The sequence below is a fragment of the Arabidopsis thaliana genome, chromosome 5, assembly GCF_000001735.4.
Source record: "Arabidopsis thaliana chromosome 5, partial sequence".
NCBI lineage: Eukaryota > Viridiplantae > Streptophyta > Magnoliopsida > Brassicales > Brassicaceae > Arabidopsis > Arabidopsis thaliana.
In genome coordinates this window covers 18,006,026-18,022,124 of record NC_003076.8, presented here as the reverse complement: position 1 = coordinate 18,022,124, position 16,099 = coordinate 18,006,026, and the positions used below count along the sequence as shown (strand labels likewise).

The 16,099-nt window shown below is 36.5% G+C and overlaps 5 protein-coding genes across 7 annotated transcripts; 2 read left to right on the top strand and 3 right to left on the bottom strand.

Moving 5' to 3' along the window:
• The first annotated feature begins 616 nt into the window (after positions 1 to 616).
• On the top strand, positions 617 to 3,220 carry GALS2 (glycosyltransferase family protein (DUF23)). The gene is made up of 2 exons (NM_123834.2): positions 617 to 2,072; positions 2,571 to 3,220. Exons 1-2 carry the CDS (start codon positions 859 to 861, stop codon positions 2,914 to 2,916), a joined length of 1,560 nt encoding a protein of 519 aa, NP_199280.1. The 5' UTR covers positions 617 to 858; the 3' UTR covers positions 2,917 to 3,220.
• Positions 3,221 to 4,817: 1,597 nt separating this feature from the next.
• On the bottom strand, positions 4,818 to 6,603 carry AT5G44660 (uncharacterized protein). Of its 2 annotated transcripts, NM_001344571.1 has the most exons (2): positions 6,436 to 6,603; positions 4,943 to 6,341 (listed from the first exon to the last, which is right to left on the bottom strand). In NM_001344571.1, the coding sequence occupies exon 2, from the start codon at positions 6,313 to 6,315 to the stop codon at positions 5,044 to 5,046; it is 1,272 nt and encodes a 423-aa protein (NP_001318740.1). In that variant the 5' UTR covers positions 6,316 to 6,341; positions 6,436 to 6,603; the 3' UTR covers positions 4,943 to 5,043. The 2 variants fall into 2 exon arrangements, with proteins under 2 accessions (NP_199279.1, NP_001318740.1); NM_123833.4 differs by lacking the exon at positions 6,436 to 6,603 and having other exon boundaries at positions 4,818 to 6,354.
• An 87-nt stretch (positions 6,604 to 6,690) lies between these two features.
• CEST (death domain associated protein) lies at positions 6,691 to 8,976 on the bottom strand. The gene is made up of 6 exons (NM_123832.2): positions 8,385 to 8,976; positions 8,264 to 8,308; positions 8,065 to 8,178; positions 7,514 to 7,594; positions 7,067 to 7,234; positions 6,691 to 6,922 (listed from the first exon to the last, which is right to left on the bottom strand). The coding sequence occupies exons 1-6, from the start codon at positions 8,727 to 8,729 to the stop codon at positions 6,833 to 6,835; spliced, it is 843 nt and encodes a 280-aa protein (NP_568637.1). The 5' UTR covers positions 8,730 to 8,976; the 3' UTR covers positions 6,691 to 6,832.
• Positions 8,977 to 9,242: 266 nt separating this feature from the next.
• Positions 9,243 to 10,979, bottom strand: BGLU13 (beta glucosidase 13; the record flags this gene model as incomplete). The annotated part of the gene is made up of 1 exon (NM_123831.2): positions 9,243 to 10,979. The coding sequence occupies one exon, from the start codon at positions 10,977 to 10,979 to the stop codon at positions 9,456 to 9,458; it is 1,524 nt and encodes a 507-aa protein (NP_199277.1). The 3' UTR covers positions 9,243 to 9,455.
• A 478-nt stretch (positions 10,980 to 11,457) lies between these two features.
• On the top strand, positions 11,458 to 15,913 carry MCM6 (minichromosome maintenance (MCM2/3/5) family protein; the record flags this gene model as incomplete). Of its 2 annotated transcripts, NM_148088.2 has the most annotated exons (18): positions 11,458 to 11,659; positions 11,741 to 11,893; positions 11,995 to 12,120; positions 12,228 to 12,390; positions 12,499 to 12,692; positions 12,796 to 12,991; positions 13,072 to 13,149; positions 13,242 to 13,471; positions 13,559 to 13,673; positions 13,794 to 13,868; positions 13,956 to 14,096; positions 14,212 to 14,415; positions 14,511 to 14,672; positions 14,772 to 14,827; positions 14,920 to 15,062; positions 15,149 to 15,259; positions 15,338 to 15,468; positions 15,554 to 15,913. In NM_148088.2, the coding sequence occupies 18 exons, from the start codon at positions 11,583 to 11,585 to the stop codon at positions 15,692 to 15,694; spliced, it is 2,496 nt and encodes an 831-aa protein (NP_680393.1). In that variant the 3' UTR covers positions 15,695 to 15,913. The 2 variants fall into 2 exon arrangements, with proteins under 2 accessions (NP_680393.1, NP_001331629.1); NM_001344570.1 differs by having other exon boundaries at positions 11,583 to 11,659; positions 15,149 to 15,468; positions 15,554 to 15,830.
• Positions 15,914 to 16,099: the final 186 nt, after the last annotated feature.

The following is a 16,099-nucleotide window of genomic DNA, read 5'->3' as shown; positions in this document are numbered from 1 at the left end:
ATCTGCAACAACAACAAAAAAACATGATTCAATGTTACACGAGAAAAACCAGTGAGTTATAAATTAAATTCTTACTAAATTGCATAAAAGTTCGATGACTAAATTATAAGGCTGTTAGTTGAAATTGGAGAAGTTAGAGGACCGATTTTGTAAATAGCGTAACATAAAAGAAAAGACGACAAAATTAGTTATAAAAAAAGCTAAAACCTTTTTATTCTCTCTCAATCCAACTCATTTTGGCTGCTTAATAAATTACTTTTATTCTCTTTATAAATACATAACATGCTGTTTAGCACATGTATAGTTTTCTTCGAACAAATTAAATATAGTTTCTTCAATAGAATTATCTTTGAAGCTTTTCAATATTAATCGAAAAATGACAAGAAAAATGAATAAAATAAATTAGTTTCTAATAATGGCATATATATATAAATGGAGAATTCTAACAGCAACAAAGAGTCTCTATTTATAATTTTCATTTCTGAACAATAAATTCACATGAATAATTTTTGTTACAAAAATATATTACTAATTAATAATATGTAAAATGTATATAATATTTGAAGGAAAATTTGAACAAACTGTGCAATTTATTTTTAATTTTATGATATTACAACACAACTACATATTTACCTAATTTTTTATGATTATACTAGTAAACACAAAAAAGTGTTTTTTAATTTACGTATTCATAAAATTAAAAATTATAAAATGAGACTCTTCAATCTTCATTACTGTTAAATTCTCCAAATTTTTTCTTCTCTCTCTCTTCCCTCTGTCGCTTCACTTTCCCTCTGCTTCATAGTTCATACGATTCTTCGATTCGTCTTCTTCAATCAGTGAAGAAGAACTCAAAAGATGGCTAAAGAGAGAGACCAAAACACTAAAGACAAAAACCTCCTCATCTGTTTCTTATGGAACTTCTCCGCCGAGCTTAAGCTAGCTCTAATGGCGTTACTCGTTCTCTGCACTTTAGCTACTCTCCTCCCTTTTCTACCTTCTTCTTTCTCCATCTCCGCTTCCGAACTCCGTTTCTGCATCTCACGCATCGCCGTAAACTCCACCTCCGTCAACTTCACCACCGTCGTCGAAAAGCCAGTCTTAGATAACGCTGTCAAGTTAACTGAGAAGCCGGTGTTGGATAACGGCGTTACGAAACAGCCGTTAACTGAAGAGAAGGTGTTAAATAACGGCGTTATTAAACGGACGTTTACTGGTTACGGCTGGGCAGCTTATAACTTCGTGTTAATGAACGCTTACAGAGGCGGCGTTAACACATTCGCCGTTATCGGTTTATCATCTAAACCACTTCACGTTTACTCTCATCCCACTTACCGTTGCGAATGGATTCCACTAAACCAATCCGATAACCGGATTTTAACCGACGGTACCAAAATCTTAACCGATTGGGGTTACGGTAGAGTTTACACAACCGTCGTCGTAAACTGTACTTTTCCGTCAAACACCGTGATAAACCCTAAAAACACCGGAGGTACTCTTCTCCTCCACGCAACCACCGGAGATACAGACCGGAACATCACCGATTCAATTCCGGTACTCACCGAAACTCCAAACACCGTCGATTTTGCTCTCTACGAATCCAATCTCCGCCGGCGAGAGAAGTACGATTATCTCTATTGTGGATCTTCTCTCTACGGCAACTTATCACCACAGAGAATCAGAGAATGGATCGCTTACCATGTAAGGTTCTTCGGTGAAAGATCTCATTTTGTTCTACATGACGCCGGAGGGATTACAGAGGAAGTGTTTGAGGTTTTAAAGCCATGGATAGAGCTTGGGAGAGTTACTGTTCATGATATTAGAGAACAAGAGAGATTTGATGGTTATTATCATAATCAATTCATGGTGGTGAATGATTGTTTGCATAGGTATAGATTCATGGCGAAGTGGATGTTTTTCTTCGATGTTGATGAGTTTATTTATGTTCCGGCGAAGAGTTCGATTTCGTCGGTGATGGTATCTTTGGAGGAATATTCTCAGTTTACTATTGAACAGATGCCTATGAGTAGTCAGCTTTGTTACGACGGTGATGGTCCGGCGAGGACTTACAGGTAAATTTCAAAGTTTGGGTTTTTATTTGATTAATCATAGATTTGGTTTAAGCATTTAGAATCTGATTCATTTACATGTAAAAAGAGCTTTTTTTTTTGTACACTTTTGTCATTAGTGTGTTTCAGTGCTTGGTCCATGTGGGTGAGAGTTGTTTTCAAAGATTCTAGCTTTTTTAGATTTCTATTTTTATGTAAACCAATTCGAGATTGGGTTGGATTTGATGTTGATGGGTTTGTGTAATTGTCAATGTAAATTTGAATCAGTGTCTCTAGGATTGTGTCTTTAGGTCCTGAGGTTACTTGTTTCAAAGTTTCTAGATTTTAGGTTCCAAAGTTACCAGATATAGTTCAGAATTAGCTAGACATTGATGGGTATGTATGTGTTTACATTCTAAATGCGACTATGTAGGCCTGTAGGGTTTTTTAACTGTGATGTTTACTATTTAGGTGGATCTTTGTTCTTGGATGATTGATATGTGATTGTGTGTTGTTTTTCAGGAAATGGGGATTTGAGAAATTGGCGTATAGAGATGTGAAGAAAGTACCACGACGGGATAGGAAGTATGCGGTTCAACCGCGGAACGTATTTGCGACAGGGGTTCACATGTCTCAGCATCTACAAGGGAAGACGTATCACAGAGCGGAAGGGAAAATACGCTATTTTCACTACCATGGTTCAATCTCGCAGCGTCGTGAGCCTTGTCGTCATCTTTATAACGGTACCCGTATCGTTCATGAGAACAATCCTTACGTGCTTGATACCACAATGCGTGATATTGGTCTCGCGGTGAAGACGTTTGAGATTAGGACGATTGGAGATCGCTTGCTTAGGACGAGACAATGAAGGCAGGAGAAGAATGGTTAAAGACATGTTATCATCATTATGCGTTGTAACGTAAATCTTTTAGAGTATTATTTAGGCGAATGTAACAATTTTCATGGTTTTTTGTTTAGTATATTCTTTTATTGTATTATAAAATGGGTTCGTACATAGAGATCATCATACAGCTCAGATTCTTGGTATATAAGCATCTTTTTTATGGGCTTTATAATTTTTTCCGTTATTTATGGAAAAGTGCTTTATATAAATTAGTGAAAGTTGTTGTGGTCTTCCATGGATCTTTGTCGTGTTAATTAAAAGTTTCCACATTTTCTTTCTCATAATTGAGTCACTAAATAGTAAATACTCGAATATTTGCAATGCACAATGATCATATTTGTTTCATATGGAAATTGTGAAAATCGTTTAGTATTTCATTTTAAAAAATTTAGTAAACACAACTACTTTAAAAAAAATACTTTTTTCTTTTATCAAACATGTAAACACATAACCCATTTCTGTATAAAACTCTATTTTTGCAAAATTGCAACGTTAATAAAATAGCGGATAGATTTCACTTCCATATTATTTTAAGATTTTTTTATCATTTACTAAAAGTAGTATTTCATAAATTATCTTTAATAAATTTGTATTTACATTTACCAAATTAGCTCTAAATTTATCTTTCCATTTAACAAATTAGCTCTGCAAATAAATTTTTTTTTTGCTTTCATTTGCTAATAGTTGTTCCATAAATTATCATTAACAAATTTTATTTTCCAGTTTACAATTTAGCTAAACTCTAGTAAAGTATCTTGTTTTGTTTACAAAATTTTCTTATAACTATTACTAAAAGAGAAAGGTTATTTTGTTTTTAATTTGTTTTTATAAAATTCACAAGTGTTAGTGTAGACCCCAGAAAAAAGTGTCCTTCCAAGTTTCGTGGTTGTTAATTGTCGCAAACGCTGGAAAGTCCTCATTGGTGCCAAATGCTCAACAATCATACACATTATTCCCAATCAACAAATCTCCTAATACCGACAACACTTATTCATCTAATCATTTAACAAATTATGAAATTAATCTCAAAGTTAATGATAAAAATAAAAATAGAAACAAGAGATTGATAAATAGGGAATGTACACCGACGGTTCAGCATTTAATTCTAATGCAAACAAGGTACGTAAAAACAATTTCTAGCACATTCACGAACCCTACCATTACTTCCCTTACATTAATATCGATCGACTCACAAATTTAGTAATTTTGTAAGGTGATTGAATTTTGCCCATAATGATTGTTGTAATGGACGGACTTAAATCATTTAATATGCTTATCAATTTTGTCGGAGACAACATTTAATAGAACTAGTCGAAACTACATGATCTTTGCAGCTGTGATATTCTCTGCAAATCTACAGTTTCCATTTAAACCACTAGTTTAATTTTGGTTCTATTAAATTGTTATTCGTCGTCCACTAAAGAAAGCAACCAAGCTATTTCAACGAGTTTTCTATAAATTGGAAAGAAAAAGTTAATAGACAAAATCTATTTCTTGTATTAATATAATTAAGGCAAAATATATTTCTTGAAAGATTTGTATTAATATGTACTTATTATCTTTGACTCTCTTGTACTCCTATATAAATCGTGCATCTCTAGTTTAGAGTTCTAAATTTGGGACCAATTTAAAAACCATTGCACATAGATACACCGTTGCAAGGTAGGACCAAACTAGGATGGCCAAACATGTGTCTTTGTAGGATGGCCAGATTCCTAGCAACTAGCAAGACCCAAACCTAATGAGATTTGAACTTAGTTTGAAACTGATCTTTATAAGTCCGGTCCTGGCTAAGATCTAGAATACTTTGCATTTGCGTTTAGTTTAAAGCGCAAATGGTAAAAGAAAATTTATTTGTCTTTAACGTTTACTTTTACAAATTACAAAGAAACTTTACTTAAACCAATCGAGAACTAAATCAAACTAGAAAAGTGTACCACATCCATTATTGAAAAGTATATCAACAATATGGAGTAAAAATGTTAGTTTTCTCGGAGGTGAAAAACGATATTAATTTCCCAAAGAAAAATATTTAGCAAGACTTTGGTATATTACAGCTTATATTTTATATTGTAGTTAAGAGTCCATCATTTAAACGGCTTGAGCTTCCAAGAAAGCATTAAAATTCTTGGTGGCTTCTAATAACCGTGGAGAGATCGCCGGAGACGTCGGGTATGAAACCGGCGATGATGTGGAGAATCGAACCTGACGCAGTGAAGGAGACTCCATTGCTTTTCTGTTTTTCGAACCAGAAACCTTTAAAACACCTTTGATCTCTTTCTCAACAGGTTCCTTGTCGAACACGAAAGCCGCTGAAACCGGTTCGTCATGGTCGTTATCACCTGAACCACTTTTGATTAGCTCGGACGGTAAGTCAAAGAAGTGATTTCCTCCTTCCTCTCCGCAGGATTCCGAAGTATATGAGCCGCAATCGAATTTCTCCATTGAAGCTCGAGCGGAGATCACTGTGGTAGTGGTGGTGGATTCTCTGACGGAGACTGTTCTTGAAACGGTAATGGTAGAGGATGATGATCTCGTCATCGTGGTGGTTCGGGTGAAGGAAGAAGAATCGTCTTTCTGTGATGATCTGATCGGTTTTCCTTTACTGAAACCGGGGAGGAATAAACACAGAGCGTTGCATTTGAATCTGTCTTCTAATGTACTATTATTGCTGATGCTCTTGTTCGAATCGGTTTTAATGAAGAAAGAGTTTCTGATTCCGCTGCTCTTATGAGAGAGTGTCTTGCTAGTAGACCCACAAGATTTGCTTCTCTTGTACGACGCCGAAGACGAGTCTTGTTCCTTGTTTCTGAGGGCCCGCATGAGACCTGAACGTTGTTTTGGAGAACCAGTGGTTGAGTTTGGGAGGCTGTCTTGTTCCTTGTTTCTGAGGGCCCGCATGAGACCTGAACGTTGTTTAGGAGAACCAGTGGTTGAGTTTGGAAGGCTGTCTTGGTCCTTGTTTCTGAACGCCCGCATGAGACCTGAACGTTGTTTAGGAGAGTTTGGGAGGCTGTCTTGTTCCCTGTTTCTGAGCGCCCGCATGAGACCTGAACGTTGTTTAGGAGAACCAGTAGTCTGCACTGGCTGCAAAGGAAGAGGCATAGGCGAATCTAAGTCTCTAGGAGGTGACATTGCCGGTAAACGAACCATATCGAAGCTATCGTTCCTTCTCAACGAACCCGACATAGACAACGACCTGATTGATTTCGGATCCATCGATATCTCTCTCTCGGATTGCATCATACTCGTTTGCTTGACTAGAATCTTCTTCTTTGAATCGTTTCTGCTTAGAACTTGCCAATCCTCGCGAGCACTTTCGTCTCTGAAACTAATAGTTGGCATAAGTACTGCAGCCACCATTTTATTTTCCGACCTGAAATCTCGATCTGTAAGAAGAGAAATTGACAAATGGCTAAGTCTTAGTGCTAAAGAGAAGATGAATACTTATACAGAGCCACAGAGAGTAAGCATGGACCGCACGTTTGGTGGCTTAAGGTAGCTACACTGAGTCATGATATGCACGTCCAGCTTTTTTTTCGTTTCCTGCGTATTAGTCTCAGCCAAAGGTTATTGACTTTATTACTATAAACATAAACAAATAATATAAGCTTTAAAATATTTAACATCGTTGACATGAGACTATGCCCAAGATTGAGACAGGATCTGATCATGATAGATATGCTCGCACGAACCACATTTATTTTAATATTACCGAAGGTTTTGGAGTACTTTACCTGGAATTTGTGCAGACCACAAGCCGTTGTATAAGGAAGAAGATGATTAAATAATTGAAAAACTCATTTCATGTTCTTAAGTTACAAAACATCAATGATGGGTCATTGGTGGTGGTGTGTATAACAACTAAATGGATTTGACTCTACTGTAGGGAATTGTAAAACAAAATTAATACAACAGAGATACCAATGATAACTGGTAAAGCTGAGACGAAGTACAACGCTCCATAGCCCTGCAAACGGATTAAGAACAAAAGGCAGGAGAAATATCAATCAGATTTCAAAAAGTCAAATACGGAACGCTTAAAATGTTGTGAAAGAATAACGATTTCCAGGTCAAAGCTGTGAAAGTGTTTGAGAGTGATATGGGAACAAACCGCGACTTTGGTTACTACTCCTTGTTCATCATCGACATCGACTTCTTCAATTGCAGCAGCTGAATCCCATTCGACGTTGAGTCTCTTGGCTGCTTCTTTTGGATCTATTCCAGTGTCTGTGGATTTAGCGTACATTGACTTTCCTCGTTGCTTCTTTGAAACCTCAACCTTATAAGATAAATAAGATAAGGTGTTAAGATAGGGCTTTAAAACAGAGTTCTGCTTAGCTAACTAACTAAATGTATATAGCCGTCACCAGAGTTACACAAAAGAAAAGAGATCTCTTCCATTATAGTTTCTAGCATCAATAGGAACCATTACGGATTATGGATTTAAATTGCCTAAGGAGAGATGTCATTATAGATTTATATTGCCTAAGGCAGTTTCTTCCTATCAGTCCCACCAATAGGCAACAAAAAACAATTGTGAGGTACAAAGAAGAGGTACCTCTAAATTTGGCCAACGGATCATTTCCTCATGCAGCATCCGAAGAGTTGCACGATCTTTAGGGATTTTCCCATCATTTACCTGTGTAAAGCAATCAATTCATTTTTAAGGATCTTCATACTAATGCCACTTAATAACCCCATGTCGCTACAAAGAGCAAACTGCTCAACTTGGTGTTGTCAAGTGAGATTTCTATCACAAGCACAGTTACGCCTTGGAACAGTTTTGCATACTTAGCTTATATATTAGACTAGCCATCACAATGTTACTTGAAACCAGATATGTGACAGATCTAAGTATGAAAGCAACTCAACAAAAGGTTGGTTGAGCAGTGTTTCCATGTAAAGACTGTAATAAGCTGTACAACACTCTTACTCAACAGTAACCAACTGATTTACAACAGCATTCTGTAGACCCTCCTTGAGCCATATATGAGTTCATTTTCACCCTCAGCAGAAAACTGATGTCTATATGGCTCATGTACCAGTCACACAACACACTTAAGTTTACTATTAAGGTAATGGCAGACTCAAGATAATAATATATATCACCTGTTCCAAGGCTTCAGCCAAATCATCTCTGCTTGGAGTATCTGCATCTTCTATTCCAAGAAGCCTCCTTCTTTCCAGTTCCCTTGGATCCTCAATCATAATAGTCAACTTAACCTATAATATGCAAACACACACAAAGCTCGGGCTTAATCAAAACCAATACTAAAAACCAACACAGAACCATGAAAATGTAGCTTACCTCACTGAAGATCATATCTCTATTCCTCCTAAGAAGCTCAATTACCTAAACACACACAAAATACTTCAGTACAATCTGATTCAACTATCTACAATTTCACTCAGCCAAAGGAATCACGAACCCGTTTGATTTCATTGACGTATTTGAGATCTTCAGGATCTACATCTCCTTCATCGATTTCATCTTCTTCATCATCTCGATTTTGTTTCTCCTTCTCTTGTTGCTCCAAAGTTAACGGAACCGGAACTCGAATCTCCGTCACGTCTCCTTTCTCCTGCTTAACTATTAAACTACCAAATCTCCGATTGTTCTTCCTCCGCTTCACCCAAAGACCATCGGAAATTCCATTACTCTTACAAATTACAATCGGAGACGGCGAAGAAGAAGCACCGTAATTCCGTTGGCCGGTGGAAGAAAAACTCGAAGCACAGTACTTTAACGGCAACTGAAATATCTGCGTCGTCATTTCTTCAAAAAAAAATGTGAAATTCGTTTCTACAATTTCACAGATTCTGCATCTCTGAAGATATAGTTTCGATTGAAATTTCCAGAGGAAGAAGACGATCAAAATCTCAACTTTGCCACTTTTAATCTTAAGAAAGGGAGATTGAAAATTTGAATTTTTATAGATTGGAGAATAATACGAGTGGCTGAGACATGTAGATAGCCTCCGAACAACTGCTACTTGGATAATACTATAAAATTACTATTGTGTTTTCCATATTTAGGATTCCCCATATTTAAGGGGTTTTGCATCGAACTTGCCAATTTTTTTCTTTTTTTCTTTTATCTCTAAAAGAATACATACTCATTTTATGAAATCAAAAATAATAAATAATATAACTTTTATATTTTGCATTCATGATTTTAATATCTCAAAAAAAACTAATAATTTTAATTATTTTAATATAATATTCAATATAGAGTGTTATTTCATCAACTATTTGTTTAAATATTTGATTCTTAAAGTACAATTAATTTATCAATTCTAGAATACTGAAACTTGAAATATTGGAAATGTTTCATTTAATATAGTGTCCACAAAATTTTTACATTTGAATCACTATTTTAGTATTCAAGTTTGATAACCAAACAATATTTATAACAGAACGATAAATTGTTACTCAAACAAACTACACATCGTGCATATATTAACCTAGTTGGTTAATATAATGTAATGATGCATGTTTCATCAATTCCTTTTCTTTTCGCTCAATAACTTTCTGAACCATTTTGCCGATTTCTTTGGATATCTCTTACGTCCATCGTTGAAATCCACGTAAACTAGTCCAAATCGGACTGAGTAGCCCGTTGCCCATTCAAAATTATCTAGCAAAGACCACGCAAAGAATCCTTTAACATTGGCTCCAATTGATATAGCGTCTTGAACCATCTTCAAATGTTGAGCGTAGTAATCGATCCTCTCACTATCTTTAAGGTCGATTTTACCGGTACTAGCTTCATCTCTACCATTCTCTGTTATATACATGACAGGATCCTTGAACTTGTATTTTGCATAGAGAAGGAGATCACGAATTCCTTTTGGATATATCAAAAGCCAATCTGATGCTGCCTTTGGACCGATAGGCACTCCTTCTCTTTCACCTGTGACGCTAGCACAAGGATCAGAGAATAATGTAACGTTTTCGCTTGAGCAAGGAACATCCTTAGCGTAAGAAGATGAGTAATAATTGATGCCAATGAAATCATATGATCCTTTCAACATCTTAGATTGTTTTGCAGTAAATGTAGGTAAGCGACCGTCTTTTACGTTGTTGACCATGTCAACCGGATATTTACCGGTTACAAGCGGCTCCATGAAATAGTCGAATGTGAAGGCCATGGCTCGTGCCGCAGCTAATCTATCTTCAGCTGATTCGGTATAAGGCAAGTTCCAACCCGCGTTCAAAGCGATACCAACTTGACCTTTTTGAGATGCCTTATATTTTTCTCTATATACTTTGACTGCTTCTCCATGAGCAAGAATGAGGTTGTGACCAACAATATAAGGCTCGGTAGCTCCATTTCCCGCGGTGCAATTAGGGTTTGTGAATTTTGAACACCTTCCAGGAGCCATTACACCAGCAACATATCCTTGTTGCACAACTGTTAATGGTTCGTTCAATGTCATCCAATGCTTCACTCGATCTCCAAAATTCTTGAAGCAAATATCCGCATAATCGCGGAAGTCATTCACAATCTCCGCGCCAAAGAATCCTCCGTAAGCATCTTCAAGGCTTTGCGGTGTGTCCCAATGAAAAATGGTGGCGAATGGCTTAATTCCTTTAGACAAAAGCTCATTGATCAAGTTGTTGTAATAGTCAATACCAGCTTGGTTGATACCTCCTTTTAGATTCCCACGTGGCAAGATCCTCGACCACGAGATAGAGAATCTATAGGCACCGAAACCAATTTGATGTAGTAAACCCACATCTTCCTTGTAAAGATGGTAAGAATCACTTGCAATAGATCCATTGGTACCATCTTTTATCTTCTCCGGATATTTTTCAGAGAATGTATCCCAAATACTTGGACCTCTACCATCTTCATGAGCAGCTCCTTCGACTTGGTAAGCTGACGTTGCAGCTCCAAAAATAAAATCTTTTGGAAAATCACTTCTTCTTAATTTAGGTGTTGAAGAGTGTTTCTTGGCTATAACTTCATTAGAAGCCAAGACAATAATAAACACTAGCAAAGAAAAATATTTAGTTCTCATTTTTATGATTGATTGTTGAAACTTGGTTTGTTGTGAAAAGATGAATAGAGCTCAGAATTATATAGGCAAGAGAATTGTTATGGCAATTTGTTATGTTAATCTATAAATAGAGAAGTATAAGATAGAGATAGTATAACAACAAATCTTTTAAGTTTTACTTGTTCATAATTAGTAAACAGAACATTCAAATGATCTTATCAAGTTGTATTTCTAATGAAGAAAAAATAGCAAAACATTCGTGAAGGTTCGTTTTCTTTTTTTTGTTCTATCGATTTTCTTAATAACCAGAATCGATTATCTTTAGAGTTTAGAATAAGCATGGTTGTCTTGATCAAATATATATTTGAAAAGGTCCATTTTAAAGGTCCAAATTATAAGCCCAATATATAAGCCCAAAGTTTAGGCCCAATTCACGTATCGCTATACTTTTTAGCGGGAAAATGTTAGAGGACCCCACCTAAAACTCCCGCCACAACAAGCTCGCCATTTCTTTGCCCATAGTGGAGAAAGGTTTTGTTTTCCGTTCAAACGATTTTAGGGTTTTTGTCGCAAACAGTTTTTGGTAGTGAAGAGGAAAATTTCGAGTGAGGTAGAATTTGAAAAATGGAAGCTTTTGGTGGATTTGTAATGGATGAACAAGCGATTCAAGTCGAGAATGTCTTCCTCGAATTCCTGAAAAGGTTTGCGTTTTTGGGCTTTTTGTTTCCCCCAATTTCTTTCAATTTTGGCTCTAATCAGTTTCGGTTTCAATTTGGTTTCAGTTTTCGATTAGATGCGAACAAGCCGGAGTTGTATTACGAAGCAGAGATTGAAGCGATTCGAGGTGGTGAATCAACAATGATGTACATTGATTTCTCACATGTAATGGGTTTTAATGACGCTCTTCAGAAAGCAATAGCTGATGAATATTTGAGGTTTTGTTTTTTTGTTTCTCTAATTTGCTGATTATTAATCTAAAACCCTAGTTTTGATTTTTGGGGTTTTTTGATTTTTGTGTGTGAAATTTTGGTTTTAGGTTTGAGCCGTATTTGAGGAATGCGTGTAAGAGATTTGTGATTGAAATGAATCCTTCTTTCATTTCTGATGATACTCCAAATAAAGATATCAATGTTTCTTTCTACAATCTTCCTTTCACTAAAAGGTAACACCTTTAAATATCTAATTAATGATTTTGATATTATAGTAGTTGTTATGAATATTTTGGCTTAACTTTAGTGTGTGGTGATTGTGATGATGATGGTTTTGTAGGTTGAGGGAGTTAACGACGGCAGAAATTGGAAAGTTAGTGTCGGTGACAGGTGTGGTTACTCGAACAAGTGAAGTGAGACCTGAGCTTCTATATGGGACTTTCAAGTGTTTAGATTGTGGTAGTGTTATAAAGAATGTTGAACAACAGTTTAAGTATACACAGGTAATTGATTCTTTGATTTTTGGTGTTTTTTTTTATACACTTTGTAGTAGGAAGAAGTAGTAGCTTGTTTTCTTTTGGTTTGTTGAGTGATTTGTGGCCTTGTTGCAGCCTACGATCTGTGTGAGCCCGACTTGTTTGAACAGAGCAAGATGGGCGTTGCTTAGACAAGAAAGTAAGTTTGCGGATTGGCAAAGGGTTAGAATGCAGGAGACTTCAAAAGAGATACCTGCAGGTTCCTTGCCACGGTCTTTGGATGTCATTTTGCGTCATGAGATTGTGGAACAGGCCAGAGCGGGTGACACGTAAGATTTCGTTTTGTGTCAGTTCTCTAAGTTATTTCTTCCATCATTATAATAATAAAGGGTTTGCATTTGATTGTGACTCCTTTTGGGATTGTTCTCGCAGGGTTATTTTTACGGGAACAGTAGTTGTTATACCTGACATATCAGCACTGGCAGCACCTGGAGAGAGAGCAGAATGTCGTCGAGACTCATCACAGCAGAAAAGCTCTACTGCTGGACATGAAGGTGTTCAAGGTCTCAAGGCTCTAGGAGTTAGAGATCTTTCGTATCGGCTTGCCTTTATCGCTAATTCAGTGCAGGTTTGTCAACTTTTTAGTATCTGTCAAGCCATAACTTAAGTGATACCAGTTGATCAATATCAATGTTTTTTTCTTTCTAGATTGCTGATGGTAGTAGGAACACTGACATGAGGAACCGCCAAAATGATTCTAACGAAGATGATCAACAGCAGTTCACGGTGAGGCTTGAAATAAACTACCTATAAGTCTTAAGAGTTAATATACCGCAGCATCCTGGTTTTTCTCTTACATGATTATTTAAACTTTGCAGGCAGAAGAGTTAGATGAAATTCAGCAGATGAGAAATACTCCTGATTACTTCAATAAGTTAGTTGGAAGCATGGCCCCAACCGTTTTTGGTCATCAAGACATCAAACGTGCAGTTCTACTTATGCTTCTAGGCGGTGTGCACAAGACAACTCATGAAGGCATCAACCTTAGAGGAGACATCAATGTTTGTATAGTTGGGGATCCCAGCTGTGCTAAATCCCAATTCCTCAAGTAATGATTCTCATTGAAAATCAAAGCTGTCTGTTTTTTTTTCCTTTTCTGAAATCTGATCATTCAGTTTTGGTTTGTTATTTGCAGGTATACCGCAGGTATTGTACCACGATCTGTGTATACATCTGGGAAGTCCTCTTCTGCAGCTGGGTTGACTGCAACTGTGGCAAAAGAACCGGAAACTGGTGAATTCTGCATTGAGGTAATTTTAGAGTTTTCAAGTTACCTAAACTTTATAACCGCTTTAAAGAAGGATAGCCTTTCTTTGTAAATTTGATTTCTATGCTCTTTTTCTAATTAAGGTTATCTGACTCTTCAACAGGCTGGTGCTTTAATGCTTGCTGACAATGGAATATGTTGCATTGACGAGTTTGACAAGATGGATATCAAAGATCAGGTAAGTCAGCATCATTGCTTGTTACTATACAGACGATTATGTTTCTTAGAGTGTGTTTGATGAAAATTATTGCATTTGGGCACAAAGGTTGCTATTCATGAAGCAATGGAGCAGCAGACGATAAGCATTACAAAAGCTGGTATACAAGCAACCTTGAATGCTAGGACATCAATTCTTGCAGCAGCTAATCCTGTTGGTGGGCGATATGATAAATCTAAACCACTTAAGGTAAGGTGATCCAAGAATTAGACCAAACAGATGCATATTTGTATTCCTTTCTTTGCTTAAGAACTTTCATGGAAGGTTTTATATCTAATTGTGGTTTGATCATGCTCTTTTTCAGTATAACGTTAATCTTCCACCTGCCATTCTTTCGAGGTTTGATCTTGTGTACGTTATGATTGATGACCCTGATGAGGTAACGGATTACCACATTGCCCATCATATTGTGCGAGTTCACCAGAAGCATGAAGCAGCGCTATCTCCTGAATTCACTACCGTACAACTCAAGCGCTACATTGCATATGCCAAAACGTTAAAGCCAAAGGTTGTTGACTAACCCGAAAAAAGTTTTTGATTGCTAAAGGCTCTTTTGCTGGAGATGCTAACATCTTTTCTCTATATTCATCTGTTGTGTTGCAGCTAAGCCCAGAAGCAAGAAAGTTACTTGTCGAGTCTTATGTTGCTCTTCGTAGAGGTGATACAACTCCAGGTACAAGAGTCGCATATCGAATGACAGTTAGGCAGCTAGAGGCACTGATCAGGCTCTCAGAAGCCATTGCTAGGAGTCATTTGGAAATTCTGGTGAGATAATCCTAAAACGTTTTTCTGTTCCTTTCTTTTATTCTACCAGTATCCAGTAGTTGATTTGATTTATCTGGGAACTTGTTATTTTTCTTTCAGGTTAAACCAAGTCATGTTCTTTTAGCTGTCAGACTGCTAAAGACTTCAGTCATCAGGTAACTTCGAACATCTTCAAAAAATATTTTTATCTCCTAAAATTCTCCCAAAATGTTAACCGTAAACAACCATACTTGCTTCTCTTATCCAGTGTTGAGTCAGGCGATATCGATCTTTCTGAGTACCAAGATGCTAATGGTGACAACATGGACGACACAGATGACATTGAAAACCCTGTTGATGGAGAGGAAGATCAACAGAATGGTGCAGCTGAGCCAGCTTCTGCAACTGCAGGTATTTATGCACAGTTTGTGCTCTTCATTTTTTCTCTGCCTCACTTAAGAAAGAATCATAATTAACATCATATGACGTAGCAACAGATAATGGAGCAGCAGCTCAAAAGCTGGTGATTAGCGAGGAAGAATATGATAGAATCACACAGGCTTTAGTCATTCGCCTTAGACAACATGAAGAAACTGTAAACAAAGACAGTAAGCAACAACACTCTTCAATTTTCCATACTTTTCATTTTCTCTCCTCAACTATTGAAAACAATTTTTTTCCTTTAGGTTCTGAATTGCCTGGAATTAGACAAAAGGAACTGATTCGATGGTTCATCGATCAACAGAATGAGAAAAAGAAATATAGTTCGCAAGAGCAAGTAAAACTCGATATCAAGAAACTCAGAGCCATCATTGAGGTAAAAATCCAAAACAATCATAGAAGTTAAGAATAAAATTATTTCAAATGATGTTTCTATCTAACACAAGCTATGCATTGCACAGAGTTTGGTATGTAAAGAAGGTCATCTTATAGTGTTAGCTAATGAGCAAGAAGAAGCCGCAGAAGCAGAGGAAACGAAGAAAAAATCTTCACAAAGAGACGAGAGGATCTTAGCTGTTGCTCCAAACTATGTTATTGAGTGATGTGATTAAGTGTAAGACATTTGTAGAACTCATAAGTAGAAGCCTTAAATCTTTCATCATTGTGAACTAATTTTGTTGGATTATAATTTTCTGTAAACTTCATCGAAACCCAAAAAGGAAAAAAAATGATATTCCCAAATCACTAAACTCTTTAATGTGTATCATACACAGTGTATGTGATCTATGGATATAATCTTGAAGTTTCGTTTGTGGTGTTTGAAGGCATCATCTTCTGCATAGTAAACATCTAATACGCGTCCGAAATTGATGAACCGGTTAAGCATAAATGCGGTAATCTTCAAGCTGCCAATTGGCTAGATATTATGAAAGATGTCTTTTTTTTTTTTTGTCTAAATGACAGATGTCTAAGATTCAATAAAAACAAGAAATAAAGTCTCCATTTTA